Source organism: Pempheris klunzingeri, chromosome 12 (assembly GCF_042242105.1).
Source record: "Pempheris klunzingeri isolate RE-2024b chromosome 12, fPemKlu1.hap1, whole genome shotgun sequence".
Classification (NCBI taxonomy): domain Eukaryota; kingdom Metazoa; phylum Chordata; class Actinopteri; order Acropomatiformes; family Pempheridae; genus Pempheris; species Pempheris klunzingeri.
In genome coordinates, this window is record NC_092023.1 from 19,216,972 (window position 1) to 19,232,644 (window position 15,673).

Here is a 15,673-nt window from a genome sequence, read left to right on the forward strand (position 1 = left end):
GTAACTGATGTAAAACAGGCCGTCAACCTTTCATTTTCTTTGACACTGAGATTGCAAAAAAGATTTAACCTTTAAACATAAAACAGAAGATGACAGAGATGACAGAGCAAGAACAAAAAAGATAAGATAAATAGAAGTCCTACGTTTTTATAAAGCGATTGCACAGTGATGGATTGCACAAAGATGTCGTGTCTGCATGATTGAAATACTGCAAAAGGAACAGTACTATACTGAGAGAATGACATGAATAATAGATTTGACAGATAATGGATGCTTTTACCTCTCCCGAGAGAGGAAAGGAGAAAGTCAGAAAAAGTATTGATTATTTTTGATTAATAGATTTGACAGATAAAGGATAACAATGCATTTCTAAAGAGGGGTAAGGGAAAAGTCAGAGGTAGAGGTAGTGAGTAGGAGATGCACTGATGTCTGCAGAAAGTAAACAAGGGAAAGACAGATTGAGATCTTTGTGTACAGAAAAGATTAACAAAATGAAATTGAATGGAGAGGGAGAGATATGAAAGCAGTAGGAATAGCTTTGTTCAAGGTTCAGTGTGGAATAGCCTTGACATAGTTCAGGAGGCTGTGTAGTGAAAAGAGACAAGAAAGAGACAAGACACATATTCTCTGGACTCACATCAGGGGGGATTCGTGCGCCATCTTTGACTGTGTTGCCCTCTACGGTGATGTGGTAGACCTGCCCGTCAGTGTCGGTAAACACAAAATGCTCCCTGGCAGAGATGGCTTGGCTGGTCTCTGACTTGCTTTCTGCATCCTGCAGGAGACTATAGAGTAGAGTATATGGATGAATTATTGAAATAAGTGGTTAGCTAAAAGTAATGGATAAACAGAAGAAATGAAGAAAAAACATTACGAAGTTGGATGTGTTAAAAATAAGAGGTAAATGACTAAAACAGCTAAACGTAATGAATAAAAGATTGAAACTTCCAGCTTGTGCCGCTCCAAGTGTAAAGACAAATGCAAATGTGACCAAACTGACCTAAACGTTAAACTTACAGTTCAACTGTAGGAAAACATTATTGCAGCAACATCCGGTTTTATATAATAAATAGTGTTAAGTAACATCCAGTTTAAAATCAAATAAACACATTAGGAAGGTGACAGGTCGTGTCCAAGGGGCACTTAATTTTATCTGACACGGGTGAGAAGGTACGTCAGACCAAAGAAGGCAGAAAAACTAATCTGGGCCACATGTTTCTGTGGCCAAAGATGGCTTTTAGCCTAGATAAACATAATATAGAAGTACAATGGACTATTGGATTGTTGACTCTCGCAATTCAATAATCAGTCAATTAAACAAAAAGTTAAACTAAAAGTTGATTTAAAAAAAAAACAAAACAGCTGTTAGTGTCCTGACTTGCTGTCTTCCAGTGTCCTTTTTTATCTGATCTGAATTCTTCACAGCAGTGGCTCATACAACCCACAGGTTTGAGCCACAGATCCACTGGGCAAACCAGTTTACTGCATAACTTTATTAGAATCTCCATTTCAAATGGGTGAACAAAAAGAAACCTCTGCCCGTCGTTACTCATGAGTGCCAGTCTGAAAAAACTTTACGCGCTCTGCCCTCCTGGTGAGCTCATAGCGCTAACCTGATGACTGAGGATTCAACGCTACTCTGCTCTGCATCCGACACCGTCTGCCGAGCCATGGCCTCCCTCGCTGCCATCTGCTTCTTCTTTAGACTCTTTAGGTTGTGGGATGGAGACCACTCCTGTTTACACACACACACCACAGATATAAGATTGAAGCTATATAGCAACAAATCCAGACAAAGATACAGGCACAAACACATTTGCTGATGTAACATCAAACCATTACAGAGGCAAAACCAGACAGATAGAGACGGAGGAAAGGGGAAATAATTCGAACGTACAGTAGATGCTCACATAAAGGCACACAGGAGAGCCATTTTCCCTGGCTTTTCTGTTTAACTGCTGGAGCACTGTGGCTGTAGTCTGGCTGACTCGAGGTCGTAATCAATATGGAAATGAGACAGCAATATGGGGCTGGGGGAGGCCAGCATGTATTATTAAGGTTACTGGCGTTTTTACTCGAGCTGTGGAGGATTTTACAGCCCCACTGTAAAGTTTGTCCAGCATAACTCTTCTTTTATGAGCATTTCTCTGGACTAATGAAGCCACTGTTCTTTGCTGAGCTTGGGGAAATTTTTCAGACTAATCTTTGAAATGGCCCACACAAACACAAGAGGGGTAAAGAGTCAAAAAGTGTGAGAGACTATAAACAAAGAGAAGAGTCAACAATGGGTGTTACAGCACTGACTGTGTGTTTTGCTTCAGTAAATATGTAAACTAGACATGTTCAGATATGCAGCCGTGAATGTACACAAGCATACCTCAACATAGGTTACAGCATACTTTAAGCATACACAGTGTTAAGGATCGATTGAGGACACAGTTTTTTTATAACTATGTAGATTTGTAGGTACCAATGCAGTAACAGTGGGGAAGTTCTTAGCCATCTCCCGCAGAAGAGTCCCTGTCCTGATGTCCCACAGCTCCAGGGGTTTGTCTCTGAACACCACCACCAGGTACTGTCTGAGGAGGGACATCACAAACACACAATTCCAAAGTTTCTTGTGGTTTTAGTAAAAACAAATGTGCTTGCAATGTGGCTTAGATGTCTGAACCTAGTTGTGTCTAGATTACCAGCAATGATAGTGACAGCATGAATCTATGTTCATGTGGTCCAGGTGTGCACAGCTGTTCACAGCCAGAAACAAACGAGCAGCATGAGCAGGCATTTTTCTTGCCCATAATGCATGAATTAAACACTAAGGCTTGTGGCCTGAGGTACGGCAGTCTGAACAAACTAAATGTGGCCTTTCAATTCCATGTGGTGTGTAGAGCGCAGCACATCATGCATTTCACTGTTACTGTCCAAATGTAGCCCAAGTGGAGAGGAGGCAAAGTCAGTAAACTCGCACAATAACCTGCATTACATAGCAATATTTATAGTGTATTCATTTGACCACCAGTGCGTTTTATCACTTACAACTTCAGCTTTTCATGTAATGTTGTAAGGCTTTATTGCTGTCCGGGCAAGACATTATGTGAAGCGATGAGAAAAATGTTGGTAATAAAGAAGGCAAAGATATTATCTAGTAATCAGTTTAGACTGAGGCAAGTGTGGGTTTATCCTTCATTACTGTGAAACTCTGAAAGTAATTTAAGTAAAAAAGGTTTTATTTAACAGTTTTAAATTGAAAAAACCGAGGTCCAAAATGGTAACCACTCTGGCTATCTAAGCAGTACATCAGTTATCTGAAGTTGTTCAGCAGCTTCTATGCGATATCGCATAAAATGTTCTCATGGCCATGGCTTTTGCATTGACCCTTGTATTCACTATCTCCAGAAAGTGCAGGCAGAATAATTCTGGGTGTCACTTCCCTGTATAACACATTATCTTATAATGTTCCATGTGTACAGCTTTGGCAAAATATGGTGCCCTTGAAAAAAAAAAAAAAATCTGAATTCAGTGTCAAATAGGTTGAGAGAAACTGAATCTACAAAACGACAGCAGCTACCTGATGAATGAATTTATCATAAAGTATGTGATGGCTGTTAATGCATGCTCTTTGATTTTGTCAGAATATCACATTCTCATTAAAATATGCAGCACTGATAAATGCTGGAATAAAAAATTGATGAACCAGACTGCACGGCATGAATATGTGAAGGTTTTTGGGGACGACGATAAATAAAAAAAACACAATTAATGGTAAATCTGTAGGTCTTTCATTGGGATTCAAGTCGGGCTATTATAAAACCTTAGAAAAAGGCAAACAACTGCAATCTGCCCTTGAAAAAATATGGAATTAAATGTTCAGAGACAGAAGAAGATGGAGAGACAATGCTGAGGTGGCTCCAGGTAGGTAGGGTGAAGGGATATATACGGGTGTTACTGGTGTATATGTGTGTATGTACAGTTTGTGTTAAGTATGTGAGTCTCAGGTAAAAGCATCAGAAACTGTGTGGTGTTGCTGGTATTTGGTTGTGTTGGGAGTGGGGAGAGCAGACAACTCACTTGAGATGAGACACTTTAATCATCTCAATGGGTGGCTCATCGTTTCCTCGCTCGCCTCTGAATGCAAAGCATCTGCCTGGAAAACACAACAGACACAGAGAGAACGTGTGAGGGAAAGGAGGTGATGATGGAAGGCAGGGGACGGTATCTTCCCTTACAGCTGTGAGTTGAGCGATTCATCTCATTTCACCTTAGTGCCATAGCGTCCTGGTTTCATTTCTTTCACTGGAAGAGCAGGAAGAGCAAACTGCCGAAAACTTTCTCCTGACCACCTGCTCTAATTCCTGCCTTTTATTTGAAACTTTCCATCTACGGTAGGCAGCATTATGCAGAGCGTCAAGGTGTCCCTTTAAAAAAAAAAAGACTGCCCTTCAGCTGGATCCTATCACATTTTCCTAAGGAAATGCTGATCTGATTTTGCAGAGGGCGCTAAGGAAGGTGGCCTGCTGAAAAAGAAAAAGTGACAGAGATGCCTGTGGTGGTTTGGGGGAAGAGGGGGGTGTGACCTCCAACAGTTGTCTTGAGACGACAGTTGTTGAGTACCCGGGGGGACGGAATAGCTAAGCATATGGTGTAGAGGAAACTTGGGTGAGCTGTGGTGCACACAAGACTAAAACAGGGGGGGAAGGTCGCACAATTGTGGAGTATCAATTATTGTATCTCATTCTTCACATCATCAGCCTACAGGCTCTAATCACGTGTCAAATGTGCATTCGCAAACACACGCAGATGGTGATGATTAATGGAGAGATGCCTCAAAGTGCTGAGCTGTTGACACCTGACATGATTATGCATGTATAAATAATATTGTAATTATAATGTGTAATTATCATCTGTACACATGATAAATATTTATACGTTGTGAGGCAATGTAAAGTGAGTTCACAATCACACCAACTTCTCCCAGTTGCTGCAGCACACAAAAATAGATAAAGATTATGTCCATTCACGGCAGCTGCTATCATTGCTGCAGAAAAAGGGTATCACTAAAAATCGCAGAAGGCGAGCAAGGAAGACGATTTTCCATCCTGGAGTCTCCAATCTTATCAGAAAATGATAAGACTTAAAGGGCACAAGGTGTCTGCCATAGTGGGTTAGTTCTGCGGGTTAAGCACAGACTCTTTAAGGACAGAACCTACTTTTTTGCTGCCATTTGTGACATTGTTTATGCAAAAATATGCTCACCTGCAGTGAAAAACTAAGACGAACACACATATGCTCAACAGAAAAACAAAATTGTGCAAATCTGCTTGCAGCTGTACTGAATCTAGTTAAGGATGTCCAGGTGTTCAAGCAATTTAAATGCTGGTTGGTATAATTGCCATTTAAACATCAACTTATATGAAAAAAGCAGGCTGGTAAACTACTGATTGTATGTAAAGAAGCCATGTGTTTTACATTACATGCTTGTTAAATCATTTTATTTATTTATTTTTTCACATAATAGTCTACAAGTTGTAAACTGTAAATAAGACATCTTGAGATTTGCTGAAAGGCATATTTTCCAGCTTTGACAGAGCTTAGCGAGCTGTTACCCCTTGCCTCCTTCGTCATCTTGGTGTGATGTAGGGCTAAACACGTCCCAGACCTATTGTATTTCTGCACTGAATACACACAGATTAAATTGATATTGATCTTTTCCATCTAGCTCTTGGTAAGACAGCCAAAAAAGAGCGAATTTCCCCAAATCCTGTGACAGTAGCAACGACACACACATACACATGTACACAGTCGGACACACACATAGACAAACAAATGCACATGCTCACACACAAGCACTCACGCATACGCACGCACACACACACGCACACACACACACACACACACACACACACACACACACACAAGCATCAGAGACACTGAGATCCCCACGGCCTATCTGCACTACCAGCAACCAGCTACATTTGTAGTCAAGGACACCTTGGAGAATCTCAGTCACTTTAACTGAATTGAACTCGTGAGAAAAAACAATTAAGTATACGTGTGTCTGGAGGTGTGTGTGCCTGTAACCAAAGCTAATGCCGTGGACTGTTAAATTTGACGACTGTGGTACTTAAGAGAGAGTCATTAAAGAAGTGACTTGCCCTCGCCACTGTTGTGAATGAATTGGAGTTAAAGGCTCTGTGACCCCACCATTATACTGACCATATTTTCTAGTGTTCCCATTTAGAATAAAATTATAACAATTATTGACTTGAAGCAGACACACGTGAGAAAAACATGAAGGATTTGTGAAAATGAGTGCTCATCATTATATTATATTACATTATTACATTATATTACATTACATTATACAATCCTTAAATATATAACTAAAATATTTTAGATTTATTTCCTGACCACTCAATACTGCATCTTTAATTTATTATCCAATTCTGCGTTTCTCTTTGGCAGAATAGAAACACGGGTAGAAATAGAAAATGGTCACTGCCGGGGGAGTAATTCTATAGACTCGTCAATGGACTCAGGGAGGGGCAGGGATATAAGCTGCTCTGCGGGAACTCATGATAGGATCTCATTTTCAGAGCTAGGCATCCTTTGCAGGCATCCTAACAATGGTCAGGTTGGACCTGATTTGGAGGAGTGTGTAAGTATCCCCTGGAGGAGAACAAGAGTGTGGTAGAGAACCACCTAGACACGGACCGATAAATACAAAGAGAAAGTGAGAGAGACTGAAGTGTCTATTTTCTTTGTTGTTAATGCTGCAGGAACACTGAGCAAAATAAAACCTCAAGAACAAAGGGCAATATAAAAGCGCTGGTTGGTACCCTGAAGGTTCAGGTGATAACACAGTATGTGTGAGTGTGTGAGCGTGTGAGTGTGTGTGTGTGTATGTGTCAGCATCTCACCAGTAGGCAGATCAACATACTGCAGTTCATTTCGCACCAGGCCCATGTTGTTGGGAGCAGACGTGGCAAAGGAGAGAAAACTGGTAAGACTCACCCATTCGATCCCCCTGTGGAATAAGCACACAAGCAAACACCGACATACACACAGGTTATAGAATAATATTGTGATCTAGAACTTACAGTGTAGCTGTCAGATAGGCAAGGAATGAGGTAAACGAAACACCTAAAACTTCTACAAAGTCCAATTGGAGGGGTCTAAAAAATGCACAGCAAATCAAGCCCCGCAAGTGAGAAATATGAATATTTTTGACAAGTGAGCCCAGCACAGGGAGTACAAACTCCACCATAATGAGATGGTAAATAGGCACATGATTAATTAGTCAATTTTCCCACTAAATGTAAATGAGATGCTAAGTACCCAGGCCTCCTTTGGCATGGCTGTGCTGGGGCAAGGGCTGCTGGGCTTATTTCCATAAAGCCCCTCTGCGCTCCCGATCACACAAAACATATAGCTTTGAACTTAATGTTGTACGTCACAGCAGTGGAAATAACAGCAGAGCTCTACATGCGTCTGTGCAGGTGGAGAGAAAATCTAATGGAGGTATTTTTTCATGAGAAAGCCCAGATCTGACGATGCTACTTTGATTTGAATGTCTGGGTGAATGGATTCAAGTATGAATGTATTATTCATTTATTTTTACATTTTTGTCCTTTTTGTGCTCGTTTTATGATGGAGGCACTTAAAAAATGAGGGGATCAAATGAGGGGATCAAATGAGGGGATCAAATTTGCCAAAGCAGTGTGCAACATCAAGCAGCTAAACAGTGAGTAAGTGCTTGCAGAAGAGAGTGCAGAAATTCCAAGTAACTTACACTTGTGTTGCAAAGCTCATTAAAGTTTGCTGGGGTTTTGCATTTGTGGATACCAACTTCTCTCATTAAAGAAGGCCTGGCTTTGCTTGAACGGATGGTGTTTGCTCCCAATCAATCTCTTAACAGCATTAATTGATTCAATCTCGTGCTTAATTAATCCTGGTGAAATGGTTTTGCTGCTCATTAGAGAATACTAACTAATGAAGCACAGCCTGCTTTTTGTTGGTGTTTTGCAGCTGCATTGTAGGACTCTCAAAAAAGTGGCATGGAGTTCTGACTTTATCCTTTTGCAATGAGGCCTGCCTCACAGACCATCATCAACCGATACATTGTGCAGAAGCACCACAGGACAAAGGAGTTTAATGTATAACAGAACTGTACTAAAACAAAGCTAGATTTAAGTGAGGCGTTCACTGCAATTCGTTTGGAATAGCCCAGTTTTGTGCTAATTACAATAAGTAGCCTAAACAATTACTTCATGTTAATTGTTTCAGCTAAACAAGTGAACAACTGAATGGTGCAACTTGTTGGGAATATTGAGTAAGGCCAAAAAGTGTTCTGGGTAATGTGGACAAAATCACAAAGATCAGAGAACCACATCAATATAAATTTGTCAAAGACAAAAACCCAATTCAATTAACTGGTGGCTTACATAGGTGACCTATGTCAGACCAGAGGAGACCCTCCACCAACGCCCTTGGATTTCTCCGTTATCCCTGTGCTAACACATCTGAAAAATTCTTTTTGTGAGCCTGGTGAATAAAGACTCTTCATAATCAGTCACCATTGCCAGCTGACATCAAGGACAGCAATAGAAACAAATACTTAAAAATTAATAGCCAGCTGAGCATTGGGTGTTTCACTGCAGGTCATGGCACTGAGGTATTCAAACAATGCAGGTACTGAACAGAAACTGTCTTTTTAACAGCTTCCATCTGTATCAGATTCAGAAATGTATGATCTTTAGCAGAGGCGACACCATATAGTCAAGTATTTGACCATTCGATCTAGGGAGCCTGATTGGACTGCTCATCTCACAGTGGGATCTCGATGATGGCATGAAAATGTGATCATGAAACAGAGGGTCATTCCTATAAGGGGGTACTGAATTTTACATAGAACTGCTTGAATAGTAATACTGCTAGTCCAGATGACATCCCCAGACTACCACAATATCAACATGACAAATACAGCAGAGCAAGTACTCTACCTTGTGCCAATAGTTGAACTTTAGTGGATATTCTATGTCATAGCAACCGGAGCGTCTCAGGTGAAATATCCCTGAGCCTCCAAAGTACTCCCCGCTGTGGATTTTGCAGAGGAGCACCTGGCGTTTTCAAGTAGGGAAAAGGAAGATTTAACTTTTTTTCCCACTCCCCCCCTTTCTTTTATAAATCAGATCTGATTTTAACTTCTATTTTCCAACTTCAAATACTTAGTTAAGAACAGAAGGAGGTGGCTTCGTAATGTAAAATACTGCTTTTCCCTGAACAGCTCCTGTGATGTGTTATTGACAGGCTCCATAATTAGCTACTCTGACCTGAGGCTATTACTTTGAGTTCAGAGGTTAAAGGAACATTACAGGAGAAGCCTGACTATTAGGAACGATTTCCACCATGAAGAATTCAAGTCATTTATTCCAAGTAACAATGGAAAATGATATTAATATGCAGCATGTGCTCCACCCAGAAATCAACATTTCTCCCAACAGACATTCTAACTCATCATAGCAGGAGAAACATACAGGTGTGACCAGTGACATTCATGATGGCTCTTTTCTGTCAGTGAGACAGCATGCACCAGAAACCCACATTAATTTTACTAGCAACACTTAGATAAGGTGTCAAAATATGTACTGTGAGAAAGAGGTATACAGTATAAACTGTGCTTGGTACACAAGATCTAGATATTCTGTTGTTGTCCAGGTGATTTCTTCCAAGTTATTAGTGAATGAATAGTGATAGTATAACACTTGTTACTGTTAACTGGTTGAATACAGGGCTAGCTTTTGGTAGATATGTAATATTGGATCACTAATCTAATTCACCATCTGCTCCTCTCTACCCTGAAATACATAAACAAACACACACACACACACACACACACACACACACACACACACACACACACACACACATCCAGAGTAAAATATAGGCCTTGTAATGCCATTTATTGGGTTGTTATGATGAATCGATTTGCACGGTATGCAAAGCTGGTCCCATTTTTCAAAATGCATCTGAGCTCCCTCTGCGTTCACCCACACTTCAGGAAACAAAGTCACCATCCTGCTCCTCGCTGGGATAAACGTACCAAGGCAGCTTTGCTGTATTTTTGTCAGCTCCTCAAGACTGTGCTTTGGCTTGATTACATAGTTTGTGGTGCCAGGATTGTTCTGTTACCTTCAGCACTGTGCATAATAGGTAACCAGACTGTCATTTCGCAACATGTGGCGTTTTACTTGTGGCCTTCATGATTTCATTTGCATATAATAGCAAAGCTACTACTATCATGGTGAAACTAGTAAAAAAAGTTAAACTAAAATACGGTGATTTCGATGGGTTTTCAGTTGCTGTGTGTGGTGCTTTATAAAGCATGTATACCTTAGTAAAAATCTACATCATGTGCACTATAACTTATTTACCATGTGTGTTTGGATTCTTTTCATTTAGCTCGTGGTTGTCGTCTTTATTTTTTTAGGCAAAAGCACCACACTGAAGCAAAAAACCCATAAAGCGAGCTAAGGACATGTTTTTCTCTAACACTCAAGAGCTGACATGGCACTCTAATTATGTAATTGCCAATTGCCTGTGCAAACTCTAATGAGCCTGAAAACAATTAACAGAAAATCAATCTGCCTTGAGCTGACTCACTGGCCACTGGTTGATCTAACGTGTCATTTTACTGATATTTCATCTAAAGGGTACCATGAGTGCATACTCAGCTGCTGACCCCGGAAATGTTCTGCCTTGTTGTACACATCACATTTAAATACACAGGCACAAACAACATCTTACCTGACTTCACAAGAATGGACACTTAGTTCTTTGTGGAGAAGACCACTGGTCAGGTTATAGACCAGTACAGAGCCATTACTGGTGCCTGGGAAGGAGAGACAGACAGCAGTGCATAAGAAATATGAGACAGACTGACACAGACAGAGAAGAGGTCACAAGCCACACTGTTACTTATCTTAGCAGTATCTACCCTCCAGCAGGATCAGAGAGACGGTGTGTCAGTGTGACACCCCTGTGTGTTCCCTGTCACTGCAGTGGGTGTGGATACAGGCAGCACATCAAACCCTGTGTCACTCAGCTCCCAGCCTGAGAACATTGCACTGTTTCATCTGCTGCTGGCAAAATAGCACAACAGCTCCATCTCTCCCCCAAACTCCACCTGATTAAATACTGCGGGTGACATTTGACACTGTGATCAAAAACTGTGAGGATGTTTGACAAAGTGGTGTTTTTTTCCCCCACATTTGTTCAAAATGAAACAGAGAAAAACCAAAATCAACTCAAAAGTTATTTCTTTATTTTTACCAAACGGAAGAAAGTTCCTAAACTCTAAAAAGTTAAAATGAACATAAAATCAATTCTTACAGGGAAAGTTGACATTTTTCAGTGCTAGCCTGGTTCAAATTCAGAGGTGAAAAAAAATGCATCTTTGTGCCTTGCTCTTTGTGGATGCTCTATCCTGGCAGTGATAATTTTGAATAATCTTACATCCTCTGGGGAAGTCATGCTGCATTTTAGCCCAGAGCACATTTTGCTTGTTTAGTTGATTATTTACTGTGCATTTGTATGAGTGTTGTGCACTGATGTGTGCTAGGGATTATTTCTAATTTATACATTTATGTGTTAACAAAACAAGTAATAAATCCCTTATTTACATTTTCAGCTTTGAACCATGAAAAGCTAACATCGTATTTACTATATGGAAATTTCCCTTAAATTATTACAACAGCTTTTTCATGATTTTATAGAATGCCATGGGCTTATTTTATATTAGAAGTGGGAAAAAAGCAGTTATAAAAAACAGAAAACAATTGAGGTTATAACTTAAGCAAGGAAGCTGAAAGACACACCAATTAAAATAATTACTCAATTCTAAAGCATGGCAAAATGTGTGAAAGCAAATCAAGTTTATTTTCATGATGCCTGGAAAGTTGAAAACAAGGTTTTGGTGATTTCATTTTACTTCTTGTGGTGACCGCAGGCAGGTGGAGAACATTTAGTTCTATAATTATCCTGAGCGGGATGGAGCTGGATTGATGTGCCCAGTTCCTCTGCAAAGGACTGCTCAGTCTGCACTGGGCTTCAGTGAGACGACCACATGCTGACACAACATCTGGAGGTGGTGATAGGCAGTGCCGCATAAACATCCCAGTGTGTATGGGTTTGCATGTCTTCCCCTCCTGCTTCCTGTGTAGCTGATAGATGGCATGTAGTGTGAGACTGTAGGATGTTTCAGCAGGAAGTCAGGCACACAGGAAGAGAGAGGGTGGAGATGAACATACGTGCTCCTGTCCCGAAGTTGTCTCACAGCCAACGTTTGTTTGCTTTAATCAAGATGATCAAGAAGTGGTAAAATCTAATCTCTGCTTCATCAGAACACAGAGGAACAAAAATGTTTCCTCTCTATGCTTCGTATGACAGCTAATAGAAAACGGCCATCTTGTCCACAATATAGGATGCAAAAATCAAAACCCTAATTCGGGTCAAAAATCAGACGGGCCAATCTAAAAGATACAACTTAAGAGTGGCATTGTTGGGGTTGTTCAGTTGTCCCTCCATAGTTCTTTCCGCAACAAATGGTAAAATCTGTTATTGTCAATGGTACTCATTCAGCTGCTATTAAAGCATGTTTGTGCTCAGGAAAAGCATATGTCATTTTGAGTCAGCAAAACAATGAAAATGAGTCCGTCTGGTAATTGTTTTGCTTTTTGTCGTGCATGCCTCCGTATCTGCCTTTGTCAGTGTTCATTTCCTGCATTTTGCAGTTGACGAATATATGTTTTTGCTGTGTTGATATTTAATTCTACAGATCCAAACAATGCAGCAAATAATATCTGTCTGGCAAGCACGGATAAATAAATTAGACATGCCACCATCACATGATAAGAAATGGATGTCGGCTTGTCAGTGTTTGTGTACATGTCACCGAAAGGGAAGGCTCTGGGCCTTGTACCTATCTGTAATGGAGCTGTCAGGCCTCACAGTGATTACAGCTTTTTAGACAGGAAACTAGGAGGCATTGCTTCTAGGCAGCTAGGTTGGCTGCACAGCCTCTCTAACCTTCCCTTTGGATACAGACAGCAAAAAAAAAACTGGCTGAGTGGAGAAGTGAGAGACGGAAATAGAGAAAACTGAGATGGGAGTCCCTGCCCTCCGTTTAATTGTAATGAAGCTGTGGACGGCAGTTTCAACCTCCAATGCTTTCACACCATCAGCACTGAGCTCAGCTCTTGCTTTATGTGGACCTGATGGAAGTTGTAAAAATTTAGGTCTCCCTTGGCTGTTCCTCTGACTGGCGGCACATCACTAAGACTTAATGAGTCTGCCTTTTAACTGGGCTAGACATTAAGGAGAAACCTAAGGCAGACTGGAAGAGACGCCAAGAAAGAGACTGAGCTGTATCTGCCAAGTACTCATCCGTGGATCGCCCTGAATTTAGTGATCAGGTGTGTTGTCCGGCTCTCGGTAAACAACAGGAGAAGTGACAGATGCACCTGCCACCTCTCACAGTACCAACCTCAACATTGTTACCGAGGAAGTGACAGTTGCATTATAACCCAGGAATGTTTTCAATTTCTAAAGCCAACAGTGAGGCCATGTACCCGATTTCTAATATTGTAACTTCTACCTTGTTGCAATAGTATATGTATTATTTCCAACTGTGCTAATATAAGAAATGGCTATAAATGAAATACACAAGACCCAAGATACCATTTTAATTAAACAGATTAAGCAGATTTTGATTTGCCTGGACATCGCCTAAACCTTTCAGCAGAGTGTCCTCCATCTAAGTCCCCAATGTAATTATCCAGTCCCCCAAACTTACTATTCACAAGCCAGCTAACAGGAAGAACAAAAGGCACAGCTCAATAATGCAGACTGTTTAACTACTTGACTCTGCAAGATAACTTTGGGGGCCCATAGAAACAATGTACACAGAAAACTCAATCACCTTATTCTAGTTTTAGATTCAGTGGGCCAGAGGGAGCCAGCTGTGCCAAGTCACCCCCACACCATCTGCATTGTGATGGACTCTTACTGTACCCTCCAGAATTCACACACTGATTGGAAAAAAAACACAATGAGCGGTCTCTGACTGAGAAGTGTTTTTAAAATGACTGCTTTGGAGAGAAAGGTGGCATTATGATCTGTTCTGTTTGCCTCACCAGTAATGTGTCATTTCACTAAATAAAAAAGGGAATTATGGTTCTTAAGGTAGAGATGCCTTCTCACTTCTAACAAAACAAACCTGACACAAACCTGTAAACAGCAGATGGAGAACAGCAGTGGTTTTCCCTTTAGGCCTTTTAGAACTATTGCAGTCATTAAGTAATAATGTGCAGTGAACTTGAGAGATCTCTGTGTCCCACCATTGTGGACGTGATACGCATATGAGAGAGACAAATCCAGACCCAGTGAAAATGGTTGTAAGATGTGTAGTTTGAAGGTGTTATTATTCATCTGCTTGTCTGTGGGTCCGAGGGAGGCGATCTTTGAGGTGTGATTAATTTATGTGGGCTATGTCAGGGGACTGAGTGTAGCCTATTTTTCAGCTTGACAACTAAACTGAACGTTTACTTCGTTGGGGAGAGGACAGCAGTGCGCCTGGGCCCTAAATGGAATTTGGTGCACAGGCAGGGGTGTGTGGAGGACACAGGCATACGCACACACATAAAGACAGACAAAAACAGGGATGCATTACATACACCATCCTGCATTTAATTTCCCATTCAAATTGAGGCTTTCATAATTTTATGCATCATTACTGTGGGGGACAGCTTTTGAAGAAAATTGCTATGCTGATTTAAAACAAATAAATCCAAACTTTCACTGCCTCTCTCTCTCTATCATCTAGCAGCTGTCTCTGTGGAGTAATAAAGGCTGATACATCAGATAAACTCCATGCCCTTTGCTTCATTTGCTGAGTCTGCACAGTCACAGTCAATGGACTGCATACTTACTTACTTTCTGCCTGTCTGAAAGCCGTGCACAGCACAACGCAAGTGTCATTGCTGCTTTGCGACTGTTGCAGTTGCCATTTACACACCAAGCACCCACGTTGTACAAGTAGCAAATACAGTGCCGTGAAAAAGTATTTGCCCCCTTCCTGATTTCTGTGTTTTTTGCATATTTATCTCTCGCAAAGGTTTCAGTTCATCAAACCAATTTTAATATCACACAGAGACAACCCAAGGAAATACAAAATGCAGTTTCTAAATGATGATTTTATTTACCAAGGGGGGAAAAAAATGCAAACCTATCTGACCCTATGTGAAAAAGTAATTGCCCCCCCTTGTTAAATCACAAAGTAACTGTGACTAACCACAGTTTTGGGAAAGCTGAGTTCAATTTCACAGGCCACACCCAAACCTGATTGCCACCACCTTTGTTGAATCAAGAAATCACTTAAATAGAATCTGTTAGACAAAGTGAAGTAGGCTAAAAAATCTCAAGAACAAACGCATCATGCCACGATCCAAAGGAATTCAAGAAGAAATGAGAAAAAAAGTCATTGAAATCGATCAGTCTGGAAAAGGTTACAAAGCCATTTCCAAGGCTCTGGGGCTCCAGTGAACCATTGTCAGCCATTATCCACAAATGGAGAAAACTGGGAACAGTGGCAAACCTTCCCAGGAGTGGTCGACCAACT

At 40.8% G+C, this 15,673-nt stretch overlaps 1 protein-coding gene across 1 annotated transcript in view; it reads right to left on the bottom strand.

Moving 5' to 3' along the window:
* Positions 1-15,673, bottom strand: part of wdr11 (WD repeat domain 11) — a 51,359-nt gene that overhangs the window by 15,504 nt on the left and 20,182 nt on the right. Inside the window, exons 11-16 of the mRNA XM_070841067.1 lie at positions 10,804-10,888; positions 6,918-7,024; positions 4,069-4,144; positions 2,471-2,579; positions 1,614-1,735; positions 638-785 (exon numbers count right to left, since the gene is read on the bottom strand). Coding sequence (XP_070697168.1) covers positions 638-785; positions 1,614-1,735; positions 2,471-2,579; positions 4,069-4,144; positions 6,918-7,024; positions 10,804-10,888 — 647 coding nt within the window. The remainder of the gene's footprint in view (positions 1-637; positions 786-1,613; positions 1,736-2,470; positions 2,580-4,068; positions 4,145-6,917; positions 7,025-10,803; positions 10,889-15,673) is intronic.